We start from the raw sequence: 24,933 nt of genomic DNA on the forward strand, positions 1-24,933 counted from the left end.
CAATGACCGCTCATAGTCCAACATAGCCCGTTGCCTCTCTCTCCCTCTCCCATGTCCCTTCCCTCCTCTGCTTTCCTCCCCTCTATCTTTCGCCCCCCACCCCCCCACCCGTTGGCTCCCCACCCCACCCCCCCCCCCCCCCCCCCCACCCCGACGAGGCTTGCCGCGGTCACCGCGGAGACGGGGCCGGTCGGCGCTCGCTCACACGTCCATGGCGGCGGGGACGGAGGCCGAGGGCAGGTAGAGCACGGCGCTGCCGGCGGCCGTCGAGGAGGCGACGGGGCCGGGCGTTCGGACCGCGCCGCCGTAGGCGGTCACGGTCGGAGCCGGGCTCAGTCGGGTGCACACGCCGGCCCGGGCGAACGGGCTCGACCGGCGCTCCAGGTTCCGAGGCTGGCTTTGAGGAGGCACCGGGCCGTGGCTCCGCCCCTCCAGGAAGTAAGTGAGCATCTGCCCTTTGCCCTTGACGCTGACCTTGCCCCGGCACACAAAGTCGTAGCGGTCGCTGACAACGCGGTACACGTCCTCGGTGACCTGACGAGAGATGACCAGGAAGTATTTACACCTGCCTTCGACACACACACACACACTTTCCTTGAAGCACCAATTCCAAGAAAGGGCCTCCACATTCTTTCCACATCGGGCCCCAAGGGAGGTCGTAACATACTGATTGAACGCCACAATGTTTACAGTTGGGGGGTCTGTGTGAGTGCGCATGTGCAATGCATGTGTTAGGCGTGCACTACCTGTATTTTGCCCTGCACTCCAGTGGTGTCCATTCGGCTTGCCACATTCACAGTATTGCCCCAGATGTCGTATTGAGGCCTTCTGGCTCCAATGACTCCTGCTACCACTGGTCCAACATTAATACCTACACAACAGGACATGTTTTAGAGGCACCCAAGAACCAAAATGTAGTCAAACATAACGATTGTGGACCCAGGTCAATGACTTTTGCAAATGCTATCAAGTACTTGAGAGAACCAATGGATTTGTTCCATGTACAGTAAGTCAAATGCCCCTCGGTTCTGTTCAAATACAGTCTTATCACTGATTGTTGTATTTGACCTGTGTCCAATACAGTACAGTACACTGCTGGAGGAGCTAGCATTAGCATTGCACTGCACCATTTTTTGTGGCTACAAATTTACCGCTTCGTGGAACACCACGCGTCATAGCTGCAAGAGCGGGTGTTACATTTATATGAAATGTACGGCAAATGTCTTTACGTCAACAGAGAAACGAGGAGAAAAACTTCCTGTCGGTGTCGCTTTTGGGGGGGATGTTTGTACTTTACGCTACTCTATGCCAAATATCCACCGTGTCCTTTTCCGAATTTGGCCTCACAGGACGTCCATGTGCTGGTTTTACAAAAGCAGTCCTGCGCAGATTTGTAACCTCCTGCACATACACACACAAACGCACGCACGCAAGTTCCAGTCAGCAGACCCAGTAGACAGGATGGCAATGTATACATGAAGGGTCTGGTGTGGCCAAACAGGTTCCCCCTCATAAGCTCCCCACAGGATACTCAAAACAATAGAGCCCCGAGCCACAGGGCTCCACGTGACGCGTTTCCTGTCCGAACGCTCTTTCGGTGATGCGTTTCCTGTCCGACAGCCTAACCCGCAAGGTATGCATTCATTGGTGACAGGTGGGCAGCGTCCAAATGTGAGCGCGTGCCGACGTGCGCTTGTACTCACCCACTCTGAGGACAAAGTCGTTGTACGACTGGTAGTTGATCGCGTCCAGGACGTCGAACATCTCGATGGCGAAGTCGGCCACGGTGCACAAATGTGAGGAGATGGACTTCTTTGCCTTGTGGTTCGAAGACGGGAAAAAACGAGAAAGAAAGAAGTCGTGGAATTCCGTTTTTTGACCACCCTCGCAAATGTTTCAAGTGTGGATACCACACCGCATAGTACGTTCTATACTCGTCTTGGTCTTTGTGAAGTCAAGTCAGCGCTCTTACAGTTGGTTTGCATAAAGTTTGCATAAGAAGGCTATTTTGTCTGTCAGCTATCCCGGATTTAAAGCAACTTTATTAGTGTTGGATATGCTGACGCCGCATGCAAAGCTAATCCCCCTCGCTACACTCATAGAGGATTTGAAGAGCAAAATGTGACAGCAAACAGAAATCAATACACAGAAACCCTATCGGGCGGGAAACTTGGACAGTGCGTGGATGAGGTACAGAGGCCATATTTGATCCCAAAATAAATTCCAAGTGTGCGTAGACACACACACACACGCACAGCCGCGGCCTTGGTCGACATACCTTGGACCCCGCGGTTGGGACCAGGCCCACGGCAGCCATGTAGGTGCTGCCAATGGTCTTAATCTTCTCAATGTCCTTGTAGCATTCCTTATCCATCAGCTAGAGATGCCGGGGGGGAAAGCAGAGCGTCAGAACAAGGGGAGAGGGAAAGACAGAACGACATCGAGATGGACAGAGAGAGAGAGAGAGAGAGAGAGAGAGAGAGAGAGAGAGAGAGAGAGAGAGAGAGAGAGAGAGAGAGAGAGAGAGAGACAGACAGAGAGAGAGAGAGAGAGAGAGAGGGTCGCCATCCATTGCGTCGAATCCCCGGTTTTGCCATTGCGTTCCTTTCCGATCGTGGACGGCTCCCGGCGCAACTCGACTCACCCGCCCGACGCGCCGTACTTTGTCCCGCAGTGGAAAGTGAGTTGGCTCGATGGCTCGGCTTCTAGCGCAGTCCCCGGGGTGGCACGGAACACTCGGACGGGAGAGGCCCGACAGAAATGGCGGGGGAGGGGGGGGGGGGGAGGGCACGAGGAAACGCTCACCTCGTCAAAGTCGGCGATGATCTCGTTGAGGAGCCTCAGGCACTCCACGCCCATGTTGTTGCCATCCAGCTCGATGTAGAAGTCGTTGAAGTTGGCGATGGAGGCAAACAGCACCCCTACCTGAGCATAGGACTGGTAGTACAGGTCCTGGGATCGGGAGATAATACTAGTCAGTTCTAACTAGTACAGGTCCTGGGATAGGGAGATAATACTAGTCAGTTCTAACTAGTACAGGTCCTGGGATAGGGAGATAATACTAGTCAGTTCTAACTAGTATAGGTCCTGGGAGACACTACTAAAGTGTTATAACTAGTACAGGTCTTATGACACAATAATATTGTGTTATAACTAGTACACGTCCTAGGAGACAATACTAGTCAGTTGTAAGTAGTATAGGTCCTAGGAGACACTACTAGTCTAGTATTATTACAGGTCCTATAGGAGAGGAGCTAATACTAGTGCTAATAACTAGGACAGGTTCTGGGATAGGAGACAAGGCTAGTCAGCTCTAACGACTGCAAGAGAGCCCAAGGCGTTGTAGATTTCCAATAGTGCCAGACTAAGAGGAGGATCACATCGTTTCTGTCTACGACATGAAGAAGCTGCGGATCTGGAAAGATCCTTAAGCATCTCAATCACCCGTGCATTCCCAGCTTGTGGCTTTCCCCTGGAGTATCATGACCCACATAACTGTCACACACAAACACACACACACACAATCACTCACTTACAAAACCAAGCACATACACCATTTGCTTGAAGCAGAAGTTCCAAGAAAAGTGCTCTTCAATCTTCTCATGAACAGGACCTGAGGGAGGCTACCTGATACTGTATTCCATGAAATGTGCAGGTCACAAGCGGAACAAGAGATAGACTCGAGAGAAAAGACTGTATCCATGCATACCATGTATATATATATATATATATATATATATATATATATATATATATATATATATATATATATATATATATATATCAGGTACGACGTTGTTAATGACGTAGTAAGACTATCATCCCTGACGTCAAAGTATCATGGTTTTGAAGGAATTTTTGTCTCACAATCGGTCGCTTTGTTCGACCTTGCTGAAGCCAAATGTACCAAACAACTGCGAGCTGGTGGTGACCAATCCGATGGTGACCAACGGACAGCATCAACCTCATCGCCTCCACATGGTTGTGTGTTTTGTGTCAGTGAACAACTGCGTCCATTGGCTTCAATGTACGTGCTAAAGAATGGAGGCACTTCCGCGACGCCACTGTCCAATGAGGTGAAGCCAAGGAGCCTGTTTGTACATTGAAACCCAGAATGCACACACTGCCGTGGAACAGCACTTCCTGTCTGTAATGTTTACAAAACAATCTGGTCCAAGTGAGCGGGGGGGGGGGGGGGGGGTACATTTCCTGGTCAGGACATACAGGATGTTTGATTTCATCACCGGGGCATGGGGAAGGTGGTGGAGGGGAGGGATTAGGGAGGATGTTAGTGAATGACTGGAAACGACATCAGGGAGAAATTCCAGTAATCCCATCCGGACCCCATTCGGAACACAGGACCACTCGGACCGATCCCGACCCAACGGTAACCCCACTGCCAAACCTTTTACGGCTGGGACGCGAGCGACGTTTCAAACGACGAGCGGCCTACCATGTTTCTCGGGTTGGACATGAGGAAGTGCTGGGCCACATGGGCGGGCAGGAGGTTGAAGAGAATCCTCTTGTTGTCCAGTTTGACCTTCTCCATGTCGTCTCGTTCCTCCTCAGCCTGCGAAACACGAAGACAAACACGTCGTGTCACCACCAGCTCCCAGTTTCGGTCTCAAGCTCGTCACAGAGCGGTAGCGCTGAGGTCATGAGAAAATGTTGGAAACTGTCTGATTTAAATGGAGGGGTTCTTCACAATTACGGCTTCAAATGTTCAACTGTAATAGCCTGTCTTGACCACTGGAGGGGAGTAATGGCTCATAAACACACACAAACACACATATACATACATACACACCTGCGTAGCCCAGAGGTAGTCTAGGCGTAGTTTGAGGTCCAGTTGTCTGGAGTGCAGAGCCACGGCCCCAGAGAACAACAGGAGAGCCAGCACTGGGTCATATCCCCGAGTGTGGAGGAAACCTCCCCTAAAATACCACACACACACACACACACACACACCCTCACACACACATACACACACGCCAGAACACCCTCACACACACATACACACCCACATGCACATACACACACCAGAACACAGACACATGCACACACACACACACACACACAGCAGCACACAACCACACACTCACACACACACACACACACAGGTTTTCAATGACACAAGAAGCGATCCCACGTCGGAAAAAGAGCTTTGACTGAACTCGCACACTTCCGGCGGGGGAAAAACCCCTTCACCAGCCAAGCCCCTCCCTTACCCCACCGCCAGGCGGTAGCCGCTGGCCTCCATGACGGCCGTGTAGAGGGTGGAGACCAGGAGGAGCAGGAGGATCTTGGGGAGGGAGGACACGCGCAGGTAGGGCACCATGGTGAGCGTGCCGCCCACGCAGGAGAGGAGGGCGTACACCCCGTTGGTGCACGCGCCTTCCGGCCCCGCCCCCGTGCCGTTCCCCGCCGTCTCCGCGGCGACGGCGTCCGCCGAGCCGTTGGGGGGCGGCGCTCCCCTCGCCCACGGCACACACACCACCTGGTGGGTGGGGGAGGGGGGTGGGTGTGGTGTGGTGGTAGGGTAGAGGGGGGAGTGTAGAAGGTGGGGGAGGGGGGGGGGGAGGTTAGAAGCGCTCACACAGTGGCTTGGCGCTCCCTGTCCCCACGGGCCAAACTCACCACGCAGAGTTGAGTGACCGAGTAGGTCAGGAGGACCAGAAACACACACAGCACCGTCCTGATCCGGATGGTGAGACACCCTGGGTAGCACTGGAGCAAGAGAGAGAGAGAGAGAGAGAGAGAGAGAGAGAGAGAGAGAGAGAGAGAGAGAGAGAGAGAGAGACATAGAGAGAGAGAGAGAGAGAGAGAGAGAGAGAGAGAGAGAGAGAGAGAGAGAGAGAGAGAGAGAGAGAGACATAGAGAGAGAGAGAGAGAGAGAGAGAGAGAGAGAGAGAGACAAAGAGAGAGAGAGAGAGAGAGAGAGAGAATGAGAGGGAGAGAGAGAGAGAGAGAATGAGAGGGAGAGGGAGAGGGAGAGGGAGAGGGAGAGGGAGAGGGAGAGGGAGAGAAAGATCCACATGCATGACTGATTGAGACTTGGCAACGGACATCGACCCAAGATGGGATGGATGTACTTTGCGAGGAGATCGAGGGATAGGACCCCAAACCATGACCGTCTATGACAGCTGGCCTTGGGCTGGGGGCCCAAACCCAACCGTTGGGGCCTTGACCTACCTGGACACTGGTGAGGTGCAGATACATTACACAGGCCACATGGAAGCACACACACAGCACCAGCAATATCAGAACCAGCAGGCCCCTGCAGAAGGGAGGAAATCATCTCTTTCAAGGAGGGCTGGACCAGAGTGCCAGTCCAGCCTTATGTCCTACGTTCCGTGAGGGCAAAGGACTGCTACAACATGCTGACAAAAAGGTTTGTGTTTGCTTGATGTGTGTTTGTGTGTGTGTGTGTGTGTGTGTGTGTACGTACTGTGGTATCATCAGAAGATAGATAAGGCCAAACAAAGCTGTGAGGACAAGAGACAGAACCACCGCACTGATGAAATGATCATCTTCCACCTGGTGATACTGAAAGAAGGAAAGAAAGAAAGAAAAGAAAGAAAGGGAGACAAAAATAAGGTGGTTTTGATCAGTCATGAAAAACCATTTCAACACAATAACACAAATAAGCACCTTCGCATACAGATCTACTGTACGATAATCTGCATGTTCCTGCCTCCCTCTCCCACCTACACACACACACACTCACACACACACACACACACACACACACACATACCCATCTTTCCCTACTCTCTGTGTCTTTGTGTCTCCTCCCACGCACACACAGAGAAGAAAGATCTGGTGTGTCTCCTGTGGTTCAGACGCTCCCAAATCATTAGCAGCACCCCCTTCTGAGAGGGTGGGTGGATTCCCTGTACCCACAACACAGACGACAAGCGTGGGAGAGAGACAGAGAGACAGAGAGAGAGAGAGAGAGAGAGAGAGAGAGAGAGAGAGAGCGGGAGAGGGAGAGAGAGAGAGAGAGAGGGAGAGAGAGATGAGAGAGAGAGGGAGAGAGAGAAAGCGGGAGAGGGAGAGAGAGATGAGAGAGAGAGAGGGAGAGAGAGAGAGCGGGAGAGAGAAAGAGAGAGAGAGCGGGAGAGGAGAGAGAGAGAGAGAGAGAGAGAGAGAGAGAGAGAGAGGAGAGAGAGAGAAAGAGAGAGAGAGAAATAAAGAGAAAGGGAAAGATTGTCAGAAAGAGAGAGAGAGTCAAAGAAGGAGGCAGAGAGTAAACGCCGGCGGAGAAGGGAGGAGGGAGAGAAACGCGGGGGAGTCGCGAAGCGTGCCGTCCTCGTTTCAAAGAGAGAGCGTTCTCACGAGGAGAGCCGGGGGGGGGGGGGGTGGACAGCGATGGATTCGTCGTGTCCCTGCCACAGTGGAAAAAAAAGAAAAAACAAACCCTCACCCTATTCTCCCTGTCGCGGTTCCGGTAGGTCAGCGTGATGTAGTTTAGATCGGGAAGGTCCAGTTCCGTCTGCCGCGCCTCGATCAGCCGGCCCAGGAAGCGGTTGACCCTGGTCGCCGGGGAGTGTTGCACGGCGCCCGTGGAAAACGACGTCCGGTTCCTCACCTTCTCCGAGGCGGTCCGCAAAGCTCGCCTCTGTCACCAGGAACAACAGTTAGCAGAACGTCGGATGTTTTCCGTGCACTTAACGCTGCATGATCACATACACGGCCACGACACAAAATCAATATCAAAGCAGCACTGCTGAAAAGAACTCACATCGACACATGATCGACATGATGGCGACGCAAAGCCATCTGTCGTGACACAGTAGCTTCGTCATGGATACAATCCCAACAATGATTTGATCATGCAAGGCTCTGCATCACACAGGACAAGACCGGTGACACAATAGGCGGAGTAGCGTCGCTTCCTGATAAGCATGTGACGTCGTCATGCCGGCTCATGTGCGCCTTGCGAGACTGCGGCCCGTGTTGTGCGCCAGGTCGTGCGATGATGTTACGTCGTGAGCACGGCGCCTCCTCGTCACAGCAATGATGTCATAATAAGGCAATTAGGGAGTCAGGTGGCTGAGCGGTGAGGGAGTCGGGCTAGTAATCAGAAGGTTGCCAGATCGATTCCCCGTGCCAAATGACGTTGTGTCCTTGGGCAAGGCACTTCACCCTACTTGCCTCGGGGAGAATGTCCCTGTACTTACTGTAAGTCGCTCTACATAAAAGCGTCTGCTAAATGTAAATGTCATTTCCTGAATGCCGTGCCTGGCAGAGTATAAACACCCTAAAGCGATGATGTCATTATATTCGCCCCGGCGTCTTCTTGTGAGGCATTGATGACATGTTGCCACATGCTAGACGGCTACATTCCGACCACTGACAGAGCACTGGGTCACTGTGGTTGGAATCTGACTATGACATGCAAGCCACTTGCAAGCCACGCGCTCAGAAAACATGCACACGTAACGAGTGAGCAGAAACATCACGAGTGGGCGAATGATATCTGTGGCAACGATTAGAGAAAAGTCGAGCGAAAGCTGTCGTGGAAGCACTTTCCATATCTGTACAGGAATGCTCAGGTTGAGGGATCCAGATTACTGTGTGTGTGTGTGTGTGTGTGTGTGTGTGTGTGTGTGTGTGTGTGTGTGTGAGAGAGAGCGCGTGTGTGTGTGCGTGCATAAGTGGGACTGAGTGTGAGATTTGCAGGCCAAGCAGGATTTCACTCCATAAAAATCCATTAAATGGTTTCAGTGCTCCGCCAACAAAATATGATGACACACAGCCACACGACAAAACACATACACAGGAAAGACAGCCGTTTACATGGCAACCCACAGAAATACATTCACACACACACGTATACATAAACACACACACACACACACACAAAGCCAAGACTAATGATCCTTTATTGAACCCGATCATGACCAAACCTCCCAACCTCTCCTTTCCTTCTCACCCACCATCGGGAACACACGCACACACACACACACACACACAGACACACACCTTGTCGTCGTCGTCGCAGGTCATGGCGTTGGAGAAGGGGATCTCTGCCTTGAACATCTTCCTGCAGTGCATCAGCTGGACCAGGAGGTAGCAAACCGTCTTGAACTTCATTTTCTTGGCCGGCTTGATGTCGGAGAGGATCAGGCCGGGGAAGATCTGTCCACACAGACGACAGAGAGAGAGAGAGAGGCGTCAAGACACAGTCCCAGGCTCGGAATTGGCCGGGTCACGCCAAGGCGGGCGCGGCGGGCACGGCGGGCGCGCAGCCCCGCACCTTGCGGCGGTGAGAGGGGACGATGAAGAAGGTCTCGATGCTGTGCTTCTGGAGGAAGGCGTGTCTTTCGTGGCCGAAGCCGGGCTCCACCTCGTAGTCGCCGTTCAGGCATTCCAGCGTGGTCCGGGTGATGTGTACCTTCCTGTGAGGGGAGGGGAGGGGAGGGGAGGGGAGGGGAGGGGAGGGGAGGGGAGGGGAGGGGAGGGGAGGGGAGGGGAGGGGAGGGGAGGGGAGGGGAGGGGAGGGGAGGGGAGGGAGAGAGAGAGATTAAACCAAAAGGAGAGAGGAGAGCGGGACATGCGTGCAATGGAACAAGATCCAGCCTTACATCCTTCCCTCTGCTCTCTCATTCCATCTCTCTCTGGCATCCGGCTGCCTCTCTCTCTCTCAGTCTCTCTCTCAGTTTCTCTCTCAGTCTCTCTCTCTCTCTCTCTCTCTCTCAGTCTCTCTCTCAGTCTCTCTCTCTCTCTCTCTCTCTCTCTCTCTCTCTCTCTCTCTCTCTCTCTCTCTCTTTCTCTCTCTATCCTCTCTCTGACTGGAAGTGCTCCCAGTTTAAGGCAACACTCTTCCCCTTCAACAATGCGTTGAGAAGAGTTTAGGGTACACCCATCGCCCTTCCTGGGTGGGTAGCCCCACCAGGGGGCGCGAGACAGTGAGGGGGGGTTGCGAGATGACTAACAGAAATCAAGGAACATTTTAAAACAATTAGAAATAGCATATTTTAGCCAACATTTTAACAAGTTAAAAATAGTAGTTCAATTCATGCATGCAAATAAAAAAGCCATCAACCTTTTGATTTTCCATTCACTGTAAGTACGGCAAACCATCTGACAACCAACCAGAAGGACGCATGAGTTGAACTGTCAATTGAATGTTAAAGACAGTGTTTTCAGCCAAGACACTGGCTGAGTTTTGGCTATGTTTATTTCACACAAAGCTCCAAAAAAATATATTGTGCTCAAACAAAGGCCCAAAAATGTGTCTCGGGCGCTACGCGCGCTACCATTACCTATCAAATTCCCAAACTAGCATCACATCAAACTCAGAATGTGCATGCATTAGCAGGTTAGCTGTGGTGGCATATATGGGGGCTGGTTCTGGCGGGCCGGTTTGGATCAAAGTCCAGTACCTATTTTTACTCTCACGTCTATGTAAACCACGTCGCGAGTCACTGGCACCATTATTTTAGGGGTTGTGGGCTGAAAATTTGAGAGCCCCTGACCTTTGACGACCCAACCTGCAAAAGCTTGTTTCAGTGAGGTTACCTCCCCTCCCCCAAGGACTGTATAGCCCGCCTAACGAGAAAACGATTGGTCTGTCTTCGTTCCACTAACCTATCAGGACGCACCCTGAGTCACTCGTTCTCTCGGCTTGTCCAGAAACCGTCTATCATTCAAAATAACCGCTGACGTCTGGCTTCCTTGAAAAAAATTAAATTTCTGGGATACATTGTACGATTGGCGGCCCGTCTGGGTGCCACTGTCGGAACACGGGAAACTTCCAGAACATCCAGGACACTTGGAATGTCTGGTAGCCAATGGCACGGGCTGCCTTTGACGGGGGGAGGGGGCGGCGTCAGGAGGTCTCACCCAGGTAGTCCCCCTGCCTCCATGACGTTGGCGAGGGTCACGTCATTGGACCAGACGTCATACTGCCACTTCCTGAGGCCCAGGACGCCGCAGAGCACGCGTCCCGTGTGCAAGCCCACACGCATGTTCAGATCCACCTCGGTAGCCTCCACCACCGACCTGCGCGGGGGGGGGACAGACACACAGACACGCCATCGTACAACGGGGAACATGCGCACAAACAAAACAACTGCCGGGGGCGGGCCTTGTCGGAGATATCGTTTCGGTTCGGGTTTTTCGACGCTTGGTCGTGATGGAATGACAACTGCTGTGCTGTGTTGCTCCCTAACACACGGCGCTATGTGCGTGTATCTGTTTTTAGGACTGTGTGTCGTCCTCTCCTCGCTGCGGTACGGCTTTGAGGAGATAAGGTGGGACTTTCTCCAAAGCCTCTCCTCTCCAGTAAATCAGTGTACAAAGCTTCCAGCGAACAGAGGGGGGCGAGCCAGAGAAGAGAAGACGAGAGAGGGGGATGGAGGTAAGGAGGGAAGGAGGGAAGGAGGGAAGGACGGTGGGAGAGAGGGAGAGAAGAAGAGGAGAGAGCAAGAAGAAAGTCTGTCAGGCAGTGCGAGGGATGTCACGCGCGCGCGCGCACGGGGGGGGGGGGGGGGGGTGGAGCGTGTGTGGCAGCACCTGCCCCCGGACGATAAGAAACTCCGGCAGTGACGCGTCCGTCCGTTTCAACGGCAAGACGGCAAAAGCGACACGAGCGAGCCGAAGGGGCATGCTGAGCGCTAACGAGCTAGCGTCGCGCTTGCTAACGCTCTCGTCTCGGCCTGCATAGTAGCACCCTATGGACGGGCTTCTGGCTGCTGTTTGTCTGTCTGAATGTGTGTTTGTGTGCGGTTTTGGGGGTTAAGTTGTGTGTGTGTGTGTGTGTGTGCGTGTGGGTTTTGTGTGTACAGTGGTCACTCACGCGATGGTGTCAATCATGTCCAGGCCCATTTCCACACAGCAGTGTGCGTGGTCCGCCTTGGGCTGTGTTAGGCCCGACACACAATAGTAACAGTCTCCCAGGATCTTAATTCGTCTACAGTGGTTTTCCTGAGAGATGAAAAGACAAAGGGGCAGAAAAGACAAAGGGGGGCAGAAAGAAAGAAAGAAAGAGAGAGAGAGAGCAAGACAAACGAGGAGAGGGAGGGAGGGGAAAGAAAAAGGGAAGAAACCAAGAGAGACACCAAGCATATGAATTAGTTAAGAATGCTTTTAACTCAGCCGGAGCCTGAAATCCAATGTCTAAGATTTTTCCTGTAAAGAGTAAAAAACGTGCACTCCACCCCACCACCCGGCTGAACCATTACACGTCTGACGCGGAGAATCGTCTCGTTTCATTTTGAGCTCGCACTCAAGGACGCCGGGAAAAAAAGGCGATTCTTCAATCTTGTGGTTGGGAGCTGGTTTTGACAGCAATAAGTGGAAAGTGTACTGGCATGTTGTGTTTGTGTTTCCCCACGCATAGCTCATGTGTGTTTGCGTGGAAGTATGAGGCTGTGAATGGGGGCAACCCTAATGACTCAGACGGCGTTTGAAGTACAATCCCTCCCACACACTCCCCAGCGAGACAAGGTGTTTGTCACAGAGCAAAACCCACCAGCAACCGCACACAAACACACACACACACACACGTTTGCATAGACCGACCTGCATCGATTCACACAGGATTTCCGTTGGGGCACTGTATTACACACACATTCATCAGAGAGGCATAATGGTAGAGGTGCAAAGCTTAGCCTGAAGGTAACTTCACACACACACACACACACACACACACACAAATAGAGGACTAATGCATGGCAACTGGAGGGCGAGAGGCGGAGATGAGAGACGGGGACACAGAAAGCTCAAGTTTTCCGCTTGTGGGAGCAGAAAGAATTTGGGTGGACGCGAGGAATCAGAACGTGGATCAATTATCCCAGAGCAAGACGGGAACACCGCTGCATTGATATGTTGTGTGTGTGAGAGGGAGAGAAAGAGAGAGAAAGAGAGAGAGAGAGAGAGAGAGAGAGAGAGAGAGAGAGAGAGAGAGAGAGAGAGAGAGAGAGAGAGAGAGAAAAAGGAGAGAGAGAGAGAGAGAGAGAGAGAGAGAGAGAGAGAGAGAGAGGAGAGAAAGAGGAGAAAAAGGAGAGAGAGAGAGAGAGAGAGAGAGGGAGAGAGAGAGAGAGAAGAGAGGGAGAAAGTAGGAAGACAGGAGAGAGAAAGAAAGGAGAGAGAGGAGGGAGATGGAGGACAGACGGGCGATTACACACACGGGGAATATAGCGGAATGCGATTTGCATGAATGACGCTCATGAATGTGCGTGCGCGCCTTTGCGCGTGCGTACGTGTGTACGCGTTTGTGTACTGGGTGTGTGCGTGTAGTTGCAGCTGTAGCCTAATTGAGATTTATACCCTGTCATGTTAGGCTGACAGGCAAGAGGAAATTCACTCTAACCGGGGCTGTCACCGGTGTTAAATCTGTCCGACTCATCTCCACGTCACACACACAAACAGACTGACAGACAGACTGATAGATACAAACAACACAGATACACATACACACAATCTGCAGTGCAGGCGTTGGGTTGACCAGGGGTCGTTCTATCTAAAGGGCATGTCTGTGAAAGTGCAGCAGGAATAACGCGCAGCCGATGACATGCAGGGCTTTCTCTCCTCACCTCTTCTTTAGACTGAAGCTCCATTAAGAGAGCTGCCTGCCAGATGTCTGCTTTGGACATGCCATAGTACATGTTCTCTCTCTCTCTCTCTCTCTCTCTCTCTCTCTCTCTCTCTCTCTCTCTCTCTCTCTCACTCTCTCTCTTTCTCTCTCTCTCTCTCTCTCTCTCTCTCTCTCTCTCTCTCTCTGTCTTATTCTTTCTCTCTCTCTCTCTCTCTCTCTCTCTCTCTCTCTCTCTCTCTCTCTCTCTCTCTCTCTCTCTCTCTCCTCTCTCATATTAAGCCATGGCTGATTGCTGAGACACAGTTTCAGATTCATAATCCTCATCATGTGACTGGAAAGACAGCGGTAGTGTGAGAGAGAGGGGGAGGGAGGGAGAGCGAAAGGAGGAGCGCTTTCACGAGATCTCGACAGAACGTGTGGCGGGATTGCGATAAGAGGCTGGGGGCAGGGCACATGGCAGGTGGTAGAGGTAGGGGGGGGGAGGGATGGGGAAATGAAATGAGAGGTCACAGAGGCGAGAGGGTGAGGAAGAAAGACAGAAAGACAGAAGCTCGATGGAGTAAGAACATATCCACACATCCTTGAGTGGTAGATTTCATCCCCATAGGCTGAATGTGCCAATGTTTTGAGGTGTATGTGAGTGTGGGTGTCTGTCTTTGAGTGTGTGTGTGTTTGTGTGTGTGCGCGTGTGTGTGTGCGCGTGTGTTGATTATCAGTTCATCAGCAAACACCACCAGGGAAAGAAAGAGGGAAAGGGAGGGAGGGAGGGAGGGAGGGAGGGAGGGAGCGAGGGAGGGAGGGAGGGAGGGAGGGAGGGAGGGAGGGAGGGAGGGAGGGAGGGAGGGAGGGAGGGAGGGAGGGAGGGAGGGAGGGAGGGAAAGAGGGAAAGAGGGAAAGAGGGAAAGAGGGAAAGAGGGAAAGAGGGAAAGAGGGAAAGAGGGGGGGAAAGGGAAGGAAGATAAATGGGTATTTACCCTCCTCCTTACTCTACTATGTCAAGATATGTATTGATTATCATGCTGCCCTTAGGCCTGAGATGCTGGGCGTGAGGGTATGAGGGAGAAAGTTAGGGGGGGCGAGATCAGGGAGGGGAGAGAATTAGAGAGTGGAGAGAGAGCAGCTACAAGGTCATGAGATCCAGAGATTTCTATAGGGAGGTGAGAGATAAAGATAGAGAGAGTGTGCGTGGTACACGTGTGCGTGTGTGTGTGTGTGCGTGCGTGCGTGTGCGTGTGTGCGTCCACAGAGGCACATCTATGTACGCGTCCAATTGTTGAGCTCTGTTTGAAAGGAGAGAGAGAGAGAATGGGATGGGTGCGTTGGAGGACGGAGGGCGGGGGACAGACCCGATGTCGGGTGTACTGTATCTCAGTAAGCCTGTCCAACCGCTGGTCCCTGCAAAAGCAGATTAGGAAAATCATACGCACTGCAGCCCGACTGTAATCATATTAATACTGCATGTGCCACAGATATGAGATCGCCTCTCAACCGCAACTGAGCCTCAGCAACAGCACACACACGCAAGCACACAGACAAACACACACACACACACACACACACAGACAGGGTCTGTCCCAACGGCGGGCCACCGAAAGGGTGAATTCTAGGAAAGGGACACTTGGTATTTCATTCTCCCAGGATCTATGGCGACCAAGAACACCTTGCAGGGGGATGTGGTTAACCCATATTGCCCTACGGTTAGGGTTGGGATAGGGTTAATCGTATGTTAACGCAAATCCAAAATCTAACCCCAACATTGAAGAGAGACAGTGTGAATATGAGAGAGAGAAGGAGAGAGAGAGAGGGGGGGGAGGGAGAGAGAGAGAGAAAGAGGGAGATAGAAGGAGAGACTCACTGTGGCCAGCTCATCAAACTTTCCGAAGAGTTCATTCAGCAGCTTGACCAGCTCCTGGGCGGTGCACTGGGAGGCCAAGCTAGTGAAGCCCACAATGTCTGCAAATAAGATACTGGGGAGAGAGAGAGAGAGAGAGAGAGAGAGACTTACTTAGGTTGTTTTTGTCTTGATTTGTTGTTTTCTGTTCTTGACACTGTTGTCACCACATTCCGGACAATACTAACTGTATGTTGTTTTTGAATTGTGTTAATGTATGGTTGTATGTTGTTGTGCATCTTGCTTTGGCAATACGGTCGTAATGACTGTCATGCTAATAAAGCTGAATTGAATTGAATTGAATTGAATTGAATTGAGAGAGAGAGAGAGAGAGAGAGAGAGGGGGGGGGGGGGCAGAGAGAGAGGGGGGAGAGGGAGAGAGAGAGAGAGAGAGAGAGAGAGAGAGAGAGTGAGAGAGAGAGAGAGAGAGAGAGAGAGACTTACTTAGGTTGTTTTTGTCTTGATTTGTTGTTTTCTGTTCTTGACACTGTTGTCACCACATTCCGGACAATACTAACTGTATGTTGTTTTTGAATTGTGTTAATGTATGGTTGTATGTTGTTGTGCATCTTGCTTTGGCAATACGGTCGTAATGACTGTCATGCTAATAAAGCTGAATTGAATTGAATTGAATTGAATTGAATTGAGAGAGAGAGAGAGAGAGGGGGGGGGGGGGCAGAGAGAGAGGGGGAGAGGGAGAGAGAGAGAGAGAGAGAGAGAGAGAGAGAGAGAGAGAGAGAGAGAGAGAGAGAGAGAGAGAGAGAGAGAGAGAGAGAGAGAGAGAGAGAGAGAGAGAGAGAGAGAGAGAGAGAGAGAGAGAGAGAGGGAGAGAGAGCAGAAACAAAACACTGAGAACAGGGGAGGTGTTCAAGAACACCACACACACGAAAAAAATGTCAACGATAACTGACGCAAACCTCCCCGCGACAGCAGACTGGCTCATTCACCCCAAATGAATTGGCGGGCGTCTTTTCGAAAGTACATCGAATTCAATTAGGTTTCTCGCCGTGGCAGCTTTCCCTGGCCTTGGCTGGCGTTGTCGAATTTGAGGAGGGCGCTGAAAGCTACTTAGCCCCTGAGCTGTTTAGACACCAGGCAGATGGCTAAACAGGAAGGTGTTATAGATTGAATTCACAGAGAATGTTTTCACAAGTCAGGGAGGGAAAGAGAGCGGCTTCATCACGCCGTTGGAATCCAAGGGTAGAAGTGCAACACTTTTTCCAAAGTACAAACGGCGAGAGAGCGGGGAAAGCGGGGAGAGAGTGGAGAGCCCCCCCCCCCGTACCGCGACCGCGTTCGTGGAAAACGAGGAGCGGCGAGTTGATGCATGCTAAGCCGCGCCATTGCAAATCTCGCCCATTCAGGCCCCTCGCCGTGGGCGGCGTCTTTGAACCGGGTCTCCGTGTTCGGGGGGGTGGGGGGGGGTGGGAGGGGGGGTGGTGGGGTGGTGTGGGGGGGGTCATCGTGTGACGGCATGCTCTTGCTGTTCACTGTTCGGAGGTGGTGGAGGCGGGGCCGGCAGGTTTGCCGCAACAGGGGCTGCGATCAAACGCCTTGCCGTGTCCCCTTGCGCGTCTCTGCACCATGCGTGCGAGAGCTGGAAGAGAGCCGTGGAGAAAGAGAGAGAGAGAAAGAGAGGGAAGTTTCCACAGCTGTGGACGCTGGACATGGCAAAGATAAAGACAAAGAGAGAGACAGACAGAGAGCGAGAAACAGAGAGAGAGAGAGAGACAGAGAGAGAGAGAGAGAGAGAGAGAGAGAGAGAGAGAGATAGAGAGAGATAAATAGACAGAAACAGAGAAAGAAAGAGATATAGACACAGAGAGAACCAGTGAAAGAGAGATACAAACAGAAAGAGAGACACAGACAGAGAGAGAGATTCAGACAGATTCAGACAGAGAGAGAGAGAGAGAGAGAGAGAGAGAGAGAGCGAGAGAGAGAGACAGGAGGGTGGAGAGGATAGCTCTTCACTGAAGTGCTGTTGACTCGCCTGCCTCCAACTCTCCTCTCCCCCGTACAGCTGTCACAGTCTCATTACGACCTCGTTAATGTGGAATCAGATCCCCTCTTTCTCTGCCTCTGCCCAAAACGTAATAGGCCCCATCGGTTGTTTGGGGCTTGTCTGCGTGCGTCAGAACAGGGCAGTATGAGCCGTTACGAAAGTGGCCATTGTGGCTCATCCGATCAGATGTCAACAAGCCCTCTCTCATCTGAAAGTCAGAACCTCCGCTGGCGTTGATCTCTCGTGGAAAAGGCTTCGTTTTTTTTTTTTTTTCGTTGGCATCACAGGTGACACCTGGATCTAAACAGTAACCCTTCCCACCCCCTCCCCCCGCCCCCCCCCATCCCAATGGGCCTGCCGTTGTCATGGCGCCCGCGTACCTGACGTTGTCATGGCGCTGGATGTAGATCTTGTGAAAGATCCTCTCGGGCGGCTTCAGGAAGTCCTCTTTCATCTCCATGGCAACGTTCCTGGGCAGCAGGCTCATCAGCAGACGCTCCTGGCGTGGGGAGGGAAGAGGGGGGGGGCGGGGGTCAACCAGGGGGAGGAGTCACTGGAGTGGGTGGGGTTAGAAGTTGGGACGGGTGGGGTCAGCACACAAACCTCTCTCTCTCTCTCTCTCTCTCTCTCTCTCTCTCTCTCTCTCTCGCTGTCTCTCTCTCTCACACACACACACATTATCATACAAACACAGTTACTTCCCAGATAGGGGAGGGGTGGTCCTGCCCTGGCATTAATGCCAACACGCTCCAGTTCCTCTGTGGCCAGAACAAATGACGCCAATATTGACCTTAGCAAGCGAGCCAAACAACACCATTCCACTAAACCTGCTGGTAAAGATGATTCTAGAACATGCAGTTTGCATCCCCGAGCAACACTTTTCAAATGTACACTCACTCGAATGATGTTCTGTTTGGAGTTTTGGGAATTTACCCCTAAAATTCCTTTTATCAGTCAAACAAACTGCAGAAGTGGGGCTGCTGTAGAGATCCTACAATGAATTCCTCCCCCTCGGTCTCTCAAATTGTCTCTCCGATGGGGCCAGCTCCCATTGCCGCGACAACAAGTCCTATACCGTCGCCGGAACGCGCCAAACGCCCCACCGATGTACTGTTCCGGTAAATCCACAGAACGTCAAACGTGTGACGCTGCTCCGATTGGCTGTCGAGGAGTGGGAGGGGCATGGCGTGCCGGTGAGGTCGGGCACCCCTTCCCAGCCTGACATACGTGACGGAGCCACGCACACGCTTCAGTGCCTGACCGCGACGCCGCGTACGGCACTGCAGCTGTCCAACGCCCTGCCGCCGCAGAGGCTCTCCGTGGGGCTGGGATCGCAGTCGTGGCGTGCGCGCATGCACACGTGCGTGCGCGTGCATGGATTTGCACACATGGATTTGCACACATCCGCCTGCATGCCACCGGTTGAAAACCAATCAGCTGAAGGACTTAATTACCGGAGCTAAGGTGTGAAGAGTCAATTAGGAACAGGACTAACAAAAGGCACCTGCAGCCAAACCATTATCCTCATTCAGGGGTAATGTGGTGTGCATCAGGGCCCTCCTCAGCCATATCTCCCTTCGGCTTGTGTATTGAGTCATCTGGTGCAGTACATGGCTCGCACCAATCCCCCCTGTTCATTCCCCCCCCCCCCCTGCCTCAGCGTGGCCCTACAGGATGAGGCGCACGGGTCGACCTGCCTCGAAGCCCCAAAACGTCCAAGGGGTGGACGGCATTGAAAAGACACCAGTGTTTTGAAACCTAGACGAAAGGGGGGGGGGGGGGGGGGGCGGGAGGGAGGGAGGGAGGGAGGGAGGGGGGCGTTGAGAAAGCAGGCGCAATTAACCTGGACGTAATTGGAAAATTTCACAACCGAGTCCGGGGGGTGGGTGGGTGGGCGGGTGGGTGGAGAAGATGGGGGCGGGGGAGAGGGGGTGGTGGAGGGGGGGGCAAGGAATCGGGAAGGACGCCGAGTCTGTTGTGGAAAAAGAACATGGGAGAGAAGCTGAGGTTCGCCGCCAAGGGGGGCCGGGTGGACGAGGGGCGCGGCCGACCTGTTCAGAGAGCCCAATCTGTTGGAGGGGGGGGGGGAGGGGTGGGGGGGGAGGAGGAGGAGGAGTTCGGGGTAAATGGGGGATAGGTGGGAAGTGGGGGGGGGGGGGGGGAGATTGTTTTTCTACCCCAGACAAACTGTGACCTTTAAAGGAGACGGGGAGACCATGAAAGCAATCTGACTGTGTAATTACCTGTCAGAATGGAGGCCGTTACCACCGGGGAACGCGGAGCGCATGATCATCTAATCTTCAAAGCACAGGTGCCAAGGCTGTGCGCGAATGTGCGATGGGTGCCACGCCGTGTGTATGTTGGGCCTGTGATGTTGCATGGAACCAGGAAGGCTGGGTGAGGTTGAGGCATTTCCAGATCATTATTCACCCCCCCCCCCCCATAACTGGCGCATGTGAGCAAGGTGACACTGGTGAGGGTGGGGGTGGGGGGGATGCTGGTGGTGTAAAGTACAGTGTCGGTGTGTGATTATGTCGCCTGATTGTTCCTTGGTTAAATCTCCAGCGAGTGTAGGTGTGTGTGGATGGGGGTGGCGTGTATGCTGCTACAGTAATTGTTCTTTCCTTAAATAGTGGCTGTCATAGTTACTGTGTGTCTGTAGGCAGCTTGTTATAGTACATTGGCACCTGCAACCTTTAAAGCTCAGGCGAAGGATCTCCAATTTTCCTCCACACTATGTACACAACGGATGCCAATCCGAGTGTCGAGGACGGCTCGTGCATCGAAACGCCGGCGGACGTGCGGCGCCGTCAACATCCTGACCTCGGGGACACGCGAGCGGACGTCCGGTTTGGGTGGCAGCGCAACGGCTGCCGTGTCGACTGCGCGCGTTTGTGCGCGCGCGTGTTTGCGTGTGCGTGTGCGCGCGCGCCCGACGCCTCACCTGTTTTTCGTTCTCGTCCTCCAGCTTGAGCCGCTCCTCGATGCAGTTGCGGGCCTGGAGGAAGACCTTCCTCTGGGCGCGCTCAGTGAGAACCTTCACAAACACCCCGGACAAGTTGACAGTGGTGAGCAGTACCGCGTTCGCCACCAGCTGCACACAGACAAGAGCAGACACGTCAACGGCCTGTGTGTGAGTGCGGGCGAGTGCGAGTGTGTGTTTCCACGTGCCCCTGTGTGTGTGTGTGTGTGTGTGTGTGTGTGTGTGTGTGAGGTACAAGAGGAGGTGGTTGGGCATCGAGCATGCCTTATCCGTGTATGTTTGCGTGAGCGCATCTTTCACCGCCTTATAAATGGAGGACGCACCAAATATCAAGCAACAGGTTGCAGGTACAATAAGGTACTTCATTTCAAAACAAGAACAACGATCTGTTCTGCCCCCCTGTAAACATGCTGTGGAAGCCAATGAGGCCTTCTGAGAGGTGTGTTGCAATACAGACAGCTCAGTGCCAGTAGAATGTTAATTTCTCCTTTTTTGGAGTGGCAAGCTTCTTTCCAGGCAATGATGTTCCAGGAGACTTGTTCCAGCCAATTGCCTTCATTTACTCCTTGGTTTGATTTGTGAAACCACTGAGTCCAACTCCAGCTAAAGGAAAGTGCGGAAGTTCAGACAAGGACTGTTTCAGATATCTGGAATGGATTTTATAATCTTACCTACCGCAACTTTAATCAACCGAACGTCAGAAGACAATACACATCTGCAACATGACGTTATTGGCTGTGGTCACTTGTTTCAGCAAGTCAAGGGACAGGGGTCAGCTTAGACTGGTCTAATGATTATTGAAGGGAGGATATTGACTCGGTAACAAACATCGTAGGCAAGCGGACCCCGGTATCCTTCTACTACACATGTTCCTGTTTGAAAGGTCAAAGGTGAAAGGTTGTAAAGCAACCCAGAATAGACAGACAGTTTTAGTGGCCTAGCTACCCATTTTTCTGAACTAGTTTTTTTTTCTCCCCTGGGTAGGCCACAACATGCTTCAAATAAATTGCCTTAAGAACCCTTTGGCTAAAAGCAATCCACTTGGTCGTGATAATTGCAATGCGAATTCTGCTACTTGACATTTTAAAGGGACACCCGAAAAACTACTAATTAGATGCTAGACCAAACTTGCAGGCACAATCACTTCCAAACGTGACGATGTTTGGCGCTCATGTGTCACACGATTCGTGATTTATCCTGAACAGGCTATAGACCTACAATTAGTGGGGGTTGATAATAGTCTAGCATTTACCAAACGTCAGTTACTGATCAATAACTGGCCGAAATGTTTGCCATTGTAGACGAGGGGCTCTACCAAGTTGATGTGTCCGTTTTTGCTGTAAATATCTTTATCAGACAACAGAGTGGAGCGTTCATTTCAGCACCGGCGAGTGGACAGCGCCTGTCGTTTCCCACAGGTCTGAAGGTATGACTTGGAACACAAAGTTCCAACTTAAAGTCAAACATACAGCCCACGCCATAGTATACTGCTCAACGCTGTGAAACGCTAAGATTACAATTCCGCGACAGTAACATTATATAAAACCTTGGAATTTGTCAACATAAATTTGGGGGGGGGGGGGGGGCATTTAAGATGACAACGGAGGCAAGTCTTACCGGTCTCCAGAGCTTGTGTTTCCTGCCAGTGACTGATGTGGCTGTCACGATAAAGTGTGATGTGGCGACCATCACTCCGAAAAGCACGGCGAGAAGAGTCCGCACCGGCAGCAGCACGTATGCCACCAGGGTGACCAGCATGAGCTGCCAGACACCTTGCTCGGGGGCGGCGGGACTCTCCACGCCGGTGGTGCCGAGCGCGAGAGGGAACGGACAACAGAGGAGCGCAAAGGTAAAGCTGAAAAGCAGCGCGAGCTTCGCTATCTGCTGGAGCTGCGTCACTTGTAGGTATTTGACATTGGTGACGATGAATAACGACAGGAACACCACGCAGTGGACCGGGTGCGAGCCCTTGGACACGGTGAGACGCGGACCGGAGAGCAGCTCCACAAGCGCGAGCGACGACGCGGCCACGATGAGCACCGCGAGGGCTTTGAGCGTGGCTGTCTGTTCGAGTTTCAGGTTGTAGTTTTGGAATAGAGCTTCGAGTTCCCTGGTGTCGAACTCATCCTCGCATGCCAAGGCACCCAGGGGTCCACCGTCGAGACAGTGACCTCTCTTCCGCCGAGTCTTAACTCTTTCAAACGGAATTTCCTCCATGTTCCGGCCATTCATAAAACGTTTTCCGCGCGCGCCCCCAGACTTTGCGGTCCTTCGTCTTTCGCGAAAATGCACCTGAACTCCTCACAGCTCATGCGTCCTAGATGTCACAGTCTACTTGTAGCAGACAAGAGCAGGAGTGCACTGGCTGTGACTGTAAGCCCGCGACTTAAATGTTAACGCTGCATGCGCCATCCACAGGTTGACTTGTCGTCAGAAAAGTAGCCCCAACCAATGTGCGATAGGAGAGCGCGCTTCTCTCTCTCTCTCTCTCTCTCTCTCTCTCTCTCTCTCTCTCCTCTCCCCCCTCTCTCTCGTTTCCTCCCTGCTCTGCATGTTGCTCTCTATCTCCTCACTCACTCTCTCCCTCCCTGCAGACAGACCACCTGAAGATGCTTATTTGCTCGGTCCAGACAAAGGTAACGGTACCGGAAGAGAAGGGGAATCCCTCTTATTCCGTAAGGAATCGAGACTAGCACGCACCAGACTTGATGTTTTGGTACAGCTCGGTGTTTCTTTCGCCGACACGTTAATACAAATCAAATAAATCTCATGTATTTATACAAATATGTCTCATAACAGACACAAAGCCACACAGACAGTTGTGTAAATATTATAAATTGTACCGCTTACGTTATAGTTCTATTCGCCTGATGACGTTAAAATATGATATAGAGAGAAAGACAGCAAAGCAAACCCGGTGATTTCCCGGTGTCTGCTGGCTGCCGAATTTACCAGCTAAAAATAGCCTGCATCCGCGCGGTGTGCGCGGCAGAGGTGATTTCTTAATAAAGGAAAGAACGAATGGGTCGCATCACTTGTTCGTGTCACTGTCTATCTATAGCTCGGCACAGGAGTACTTAAACTGGAGGAAACACTTCAAGAGCAATATGCAATAAGCAAACATAAAGCCTACATAAAGTAAGCTTCATGAAAAGGGCTAGCTTAGGTTTTCATACCTACTCTGAATGATTGACGACAGCGGGGAACTGTAGGCCAAGCCAGAGCTATAACGTCCCTCGAAGTGCCATAAGAGAGACAAGCAGGTGTTGTTCCATTTTATTGGTTGATCTGCGCTGACCTTGCTGTCGAAAGAGGTTTTTTGTTTATGTCTCCAGGATTCGACCTTTTAAACCTACTCACATTACTCAATGGAGGCTCTGGATAAAATAGTCTACTGACCAGTGTGGGCCAAATCTTCAGTATTTGTTGTGGTTGATGGACCAAATGTTGACATTATACTTGTGCACTCCAATACAGAATAGTTTGTTGCCACCACTGTCACATGCACTCACACTCAAGCTATTGGCTAATCTCAGCAACCTATGAAAATGTAGCCTGCTACAGCCCACCAACGCAATAGTTCCAGTCTGCCTACACGAAACCTCTAGGGCATCCGTGCAAATGTCCTTTGCGTGGACATCCCCAACGCGCGCACAGACGCGGGCCGACCATTGCACACTGCACACTTGGAAGTGTCGCCGCGCTCCGTACCGTAGCTTCCCGACGAACTCCTCTTCCTGATGTGAATGACACCTTTTTTTGGACCACCCCCCCCCTTCTCCCCCCCTCTCCCCCCAACCCCCACCCTCTCCTTCCAGGAGGCCTGACAGTCCCCCATCGCCATGGCAACAGAGGAAGAGGAGCCTGATGGCGGATGGCTGATGTGTCGAGGTGTTCCCCCGCCGACCTGACACCCCTCCTCGTTCGCTCCCTCTCCCCCTCCCTCCCTCTCCCCCTCCCTCCCTCTCCCCCTCCCTCCCTCTCCACCTCTCCCCTCCCTCCCCCGCTCCCCCATCCTTCTCCCCCTCCCTCCCTCTCCCCCTCCCTCCCTCTCCACCTCTCCCCTCCCTCCCCCGCTCCCCCCATCCCTCTCCCCTCCCTCCCTCCTCCCCCCTCTCCCCTCCCTCCCTCCTCCCCCCTCTCCCCTCCCTCCCTCCTCCCCCCTCCCTCCCTCTCCTCCTATCCCCTCCCTCCTCCCCCTTCCTTCCCTCCCTCCTTCTCCTCCTATCCCCTCCCTCCCTCCTCCCCCCCCCCCCCCCTCCTCCGCAATTTCAAACCGTTCTTCTTCTTTTTGGAGCTCCACCGCGTCTGTCGTCTGGTCTCTCGAAGGCGGCGGTCCTAGTGGGAAGCAACTGTGTCCCGTCGGCCCTCCGTGCTCAGTGACATTTGGCTGAGTGACCGGGAGATGAAAAGGCTCTGGTTGACAACCCCCCCCCACACACACACCCACCCACCCACCCCCTTTCCCATAGGCTCCAGGGCGGAGCCTAGCATGGGGCGCAGAAAGAAAG

At 52.7% G+C, this 24,933-nt stretch overlaps 1 protein-coding gene across 1 annotated transcript; it reads right to left on the minus strand.

Annotated features, from left to right (window-relative positions):
- Window positions 1-201: 201 nt before the first annotated feature.
- adcy1a (adenylate cyclase 1a) lies at window positions 202-22,654 on the minus strand. Its single transcript, XM_084692835.1, has 20 exons — window positions 22,040-22,654; window positions 20,384-20,533; window positions 17,820-17,938; window positions 15,402-15,513; window positions 11,807-11,934; window positions 10,852-11,010; window positions 9,263-9,404; window positions 8,989-9,144; window positions 7,427-7,621; window positions 6,449-6,546; window positions 6,193-6,277; window positions 5,638-5,727; window positions 5,229-5,497; window positions 4,808-4,934; window positions 4,454-4,570; window positions 2,806-2,952; window positions 2,279-2,377; window positions 1,704-1,818; window positions 747-871; window positions 202-534 (listed from the first exon to the last, which is right to left on the minus strand). Exons 1-20 carry the CDS (start codon window positions 22,652-22,654, stop codon window positions 202-204), a joined length of 3,381 nt encoding a protein of 1,126 aa, XP_084548961.1.
- Between the last annotated feature and the right edge of the window lie 2,279 nt (window positions 22,655-24,933).

The sequence above is a fragment of the Hypomesus nipponensis genome, chromosome 26 (genome assembly GCF_054491055.1).
Source record: "Hypomesus nipponensis isolate SF chromosome 26, ASM5449105v1, whole genome shotgun sequence".
NCBI classification, from domain to species: Eukaryota; Metazoa; Chordata; class Actinopteri; order Osmeriformes; family Osmeridae; genus Hypomesus; species Hypomesus nipponensis.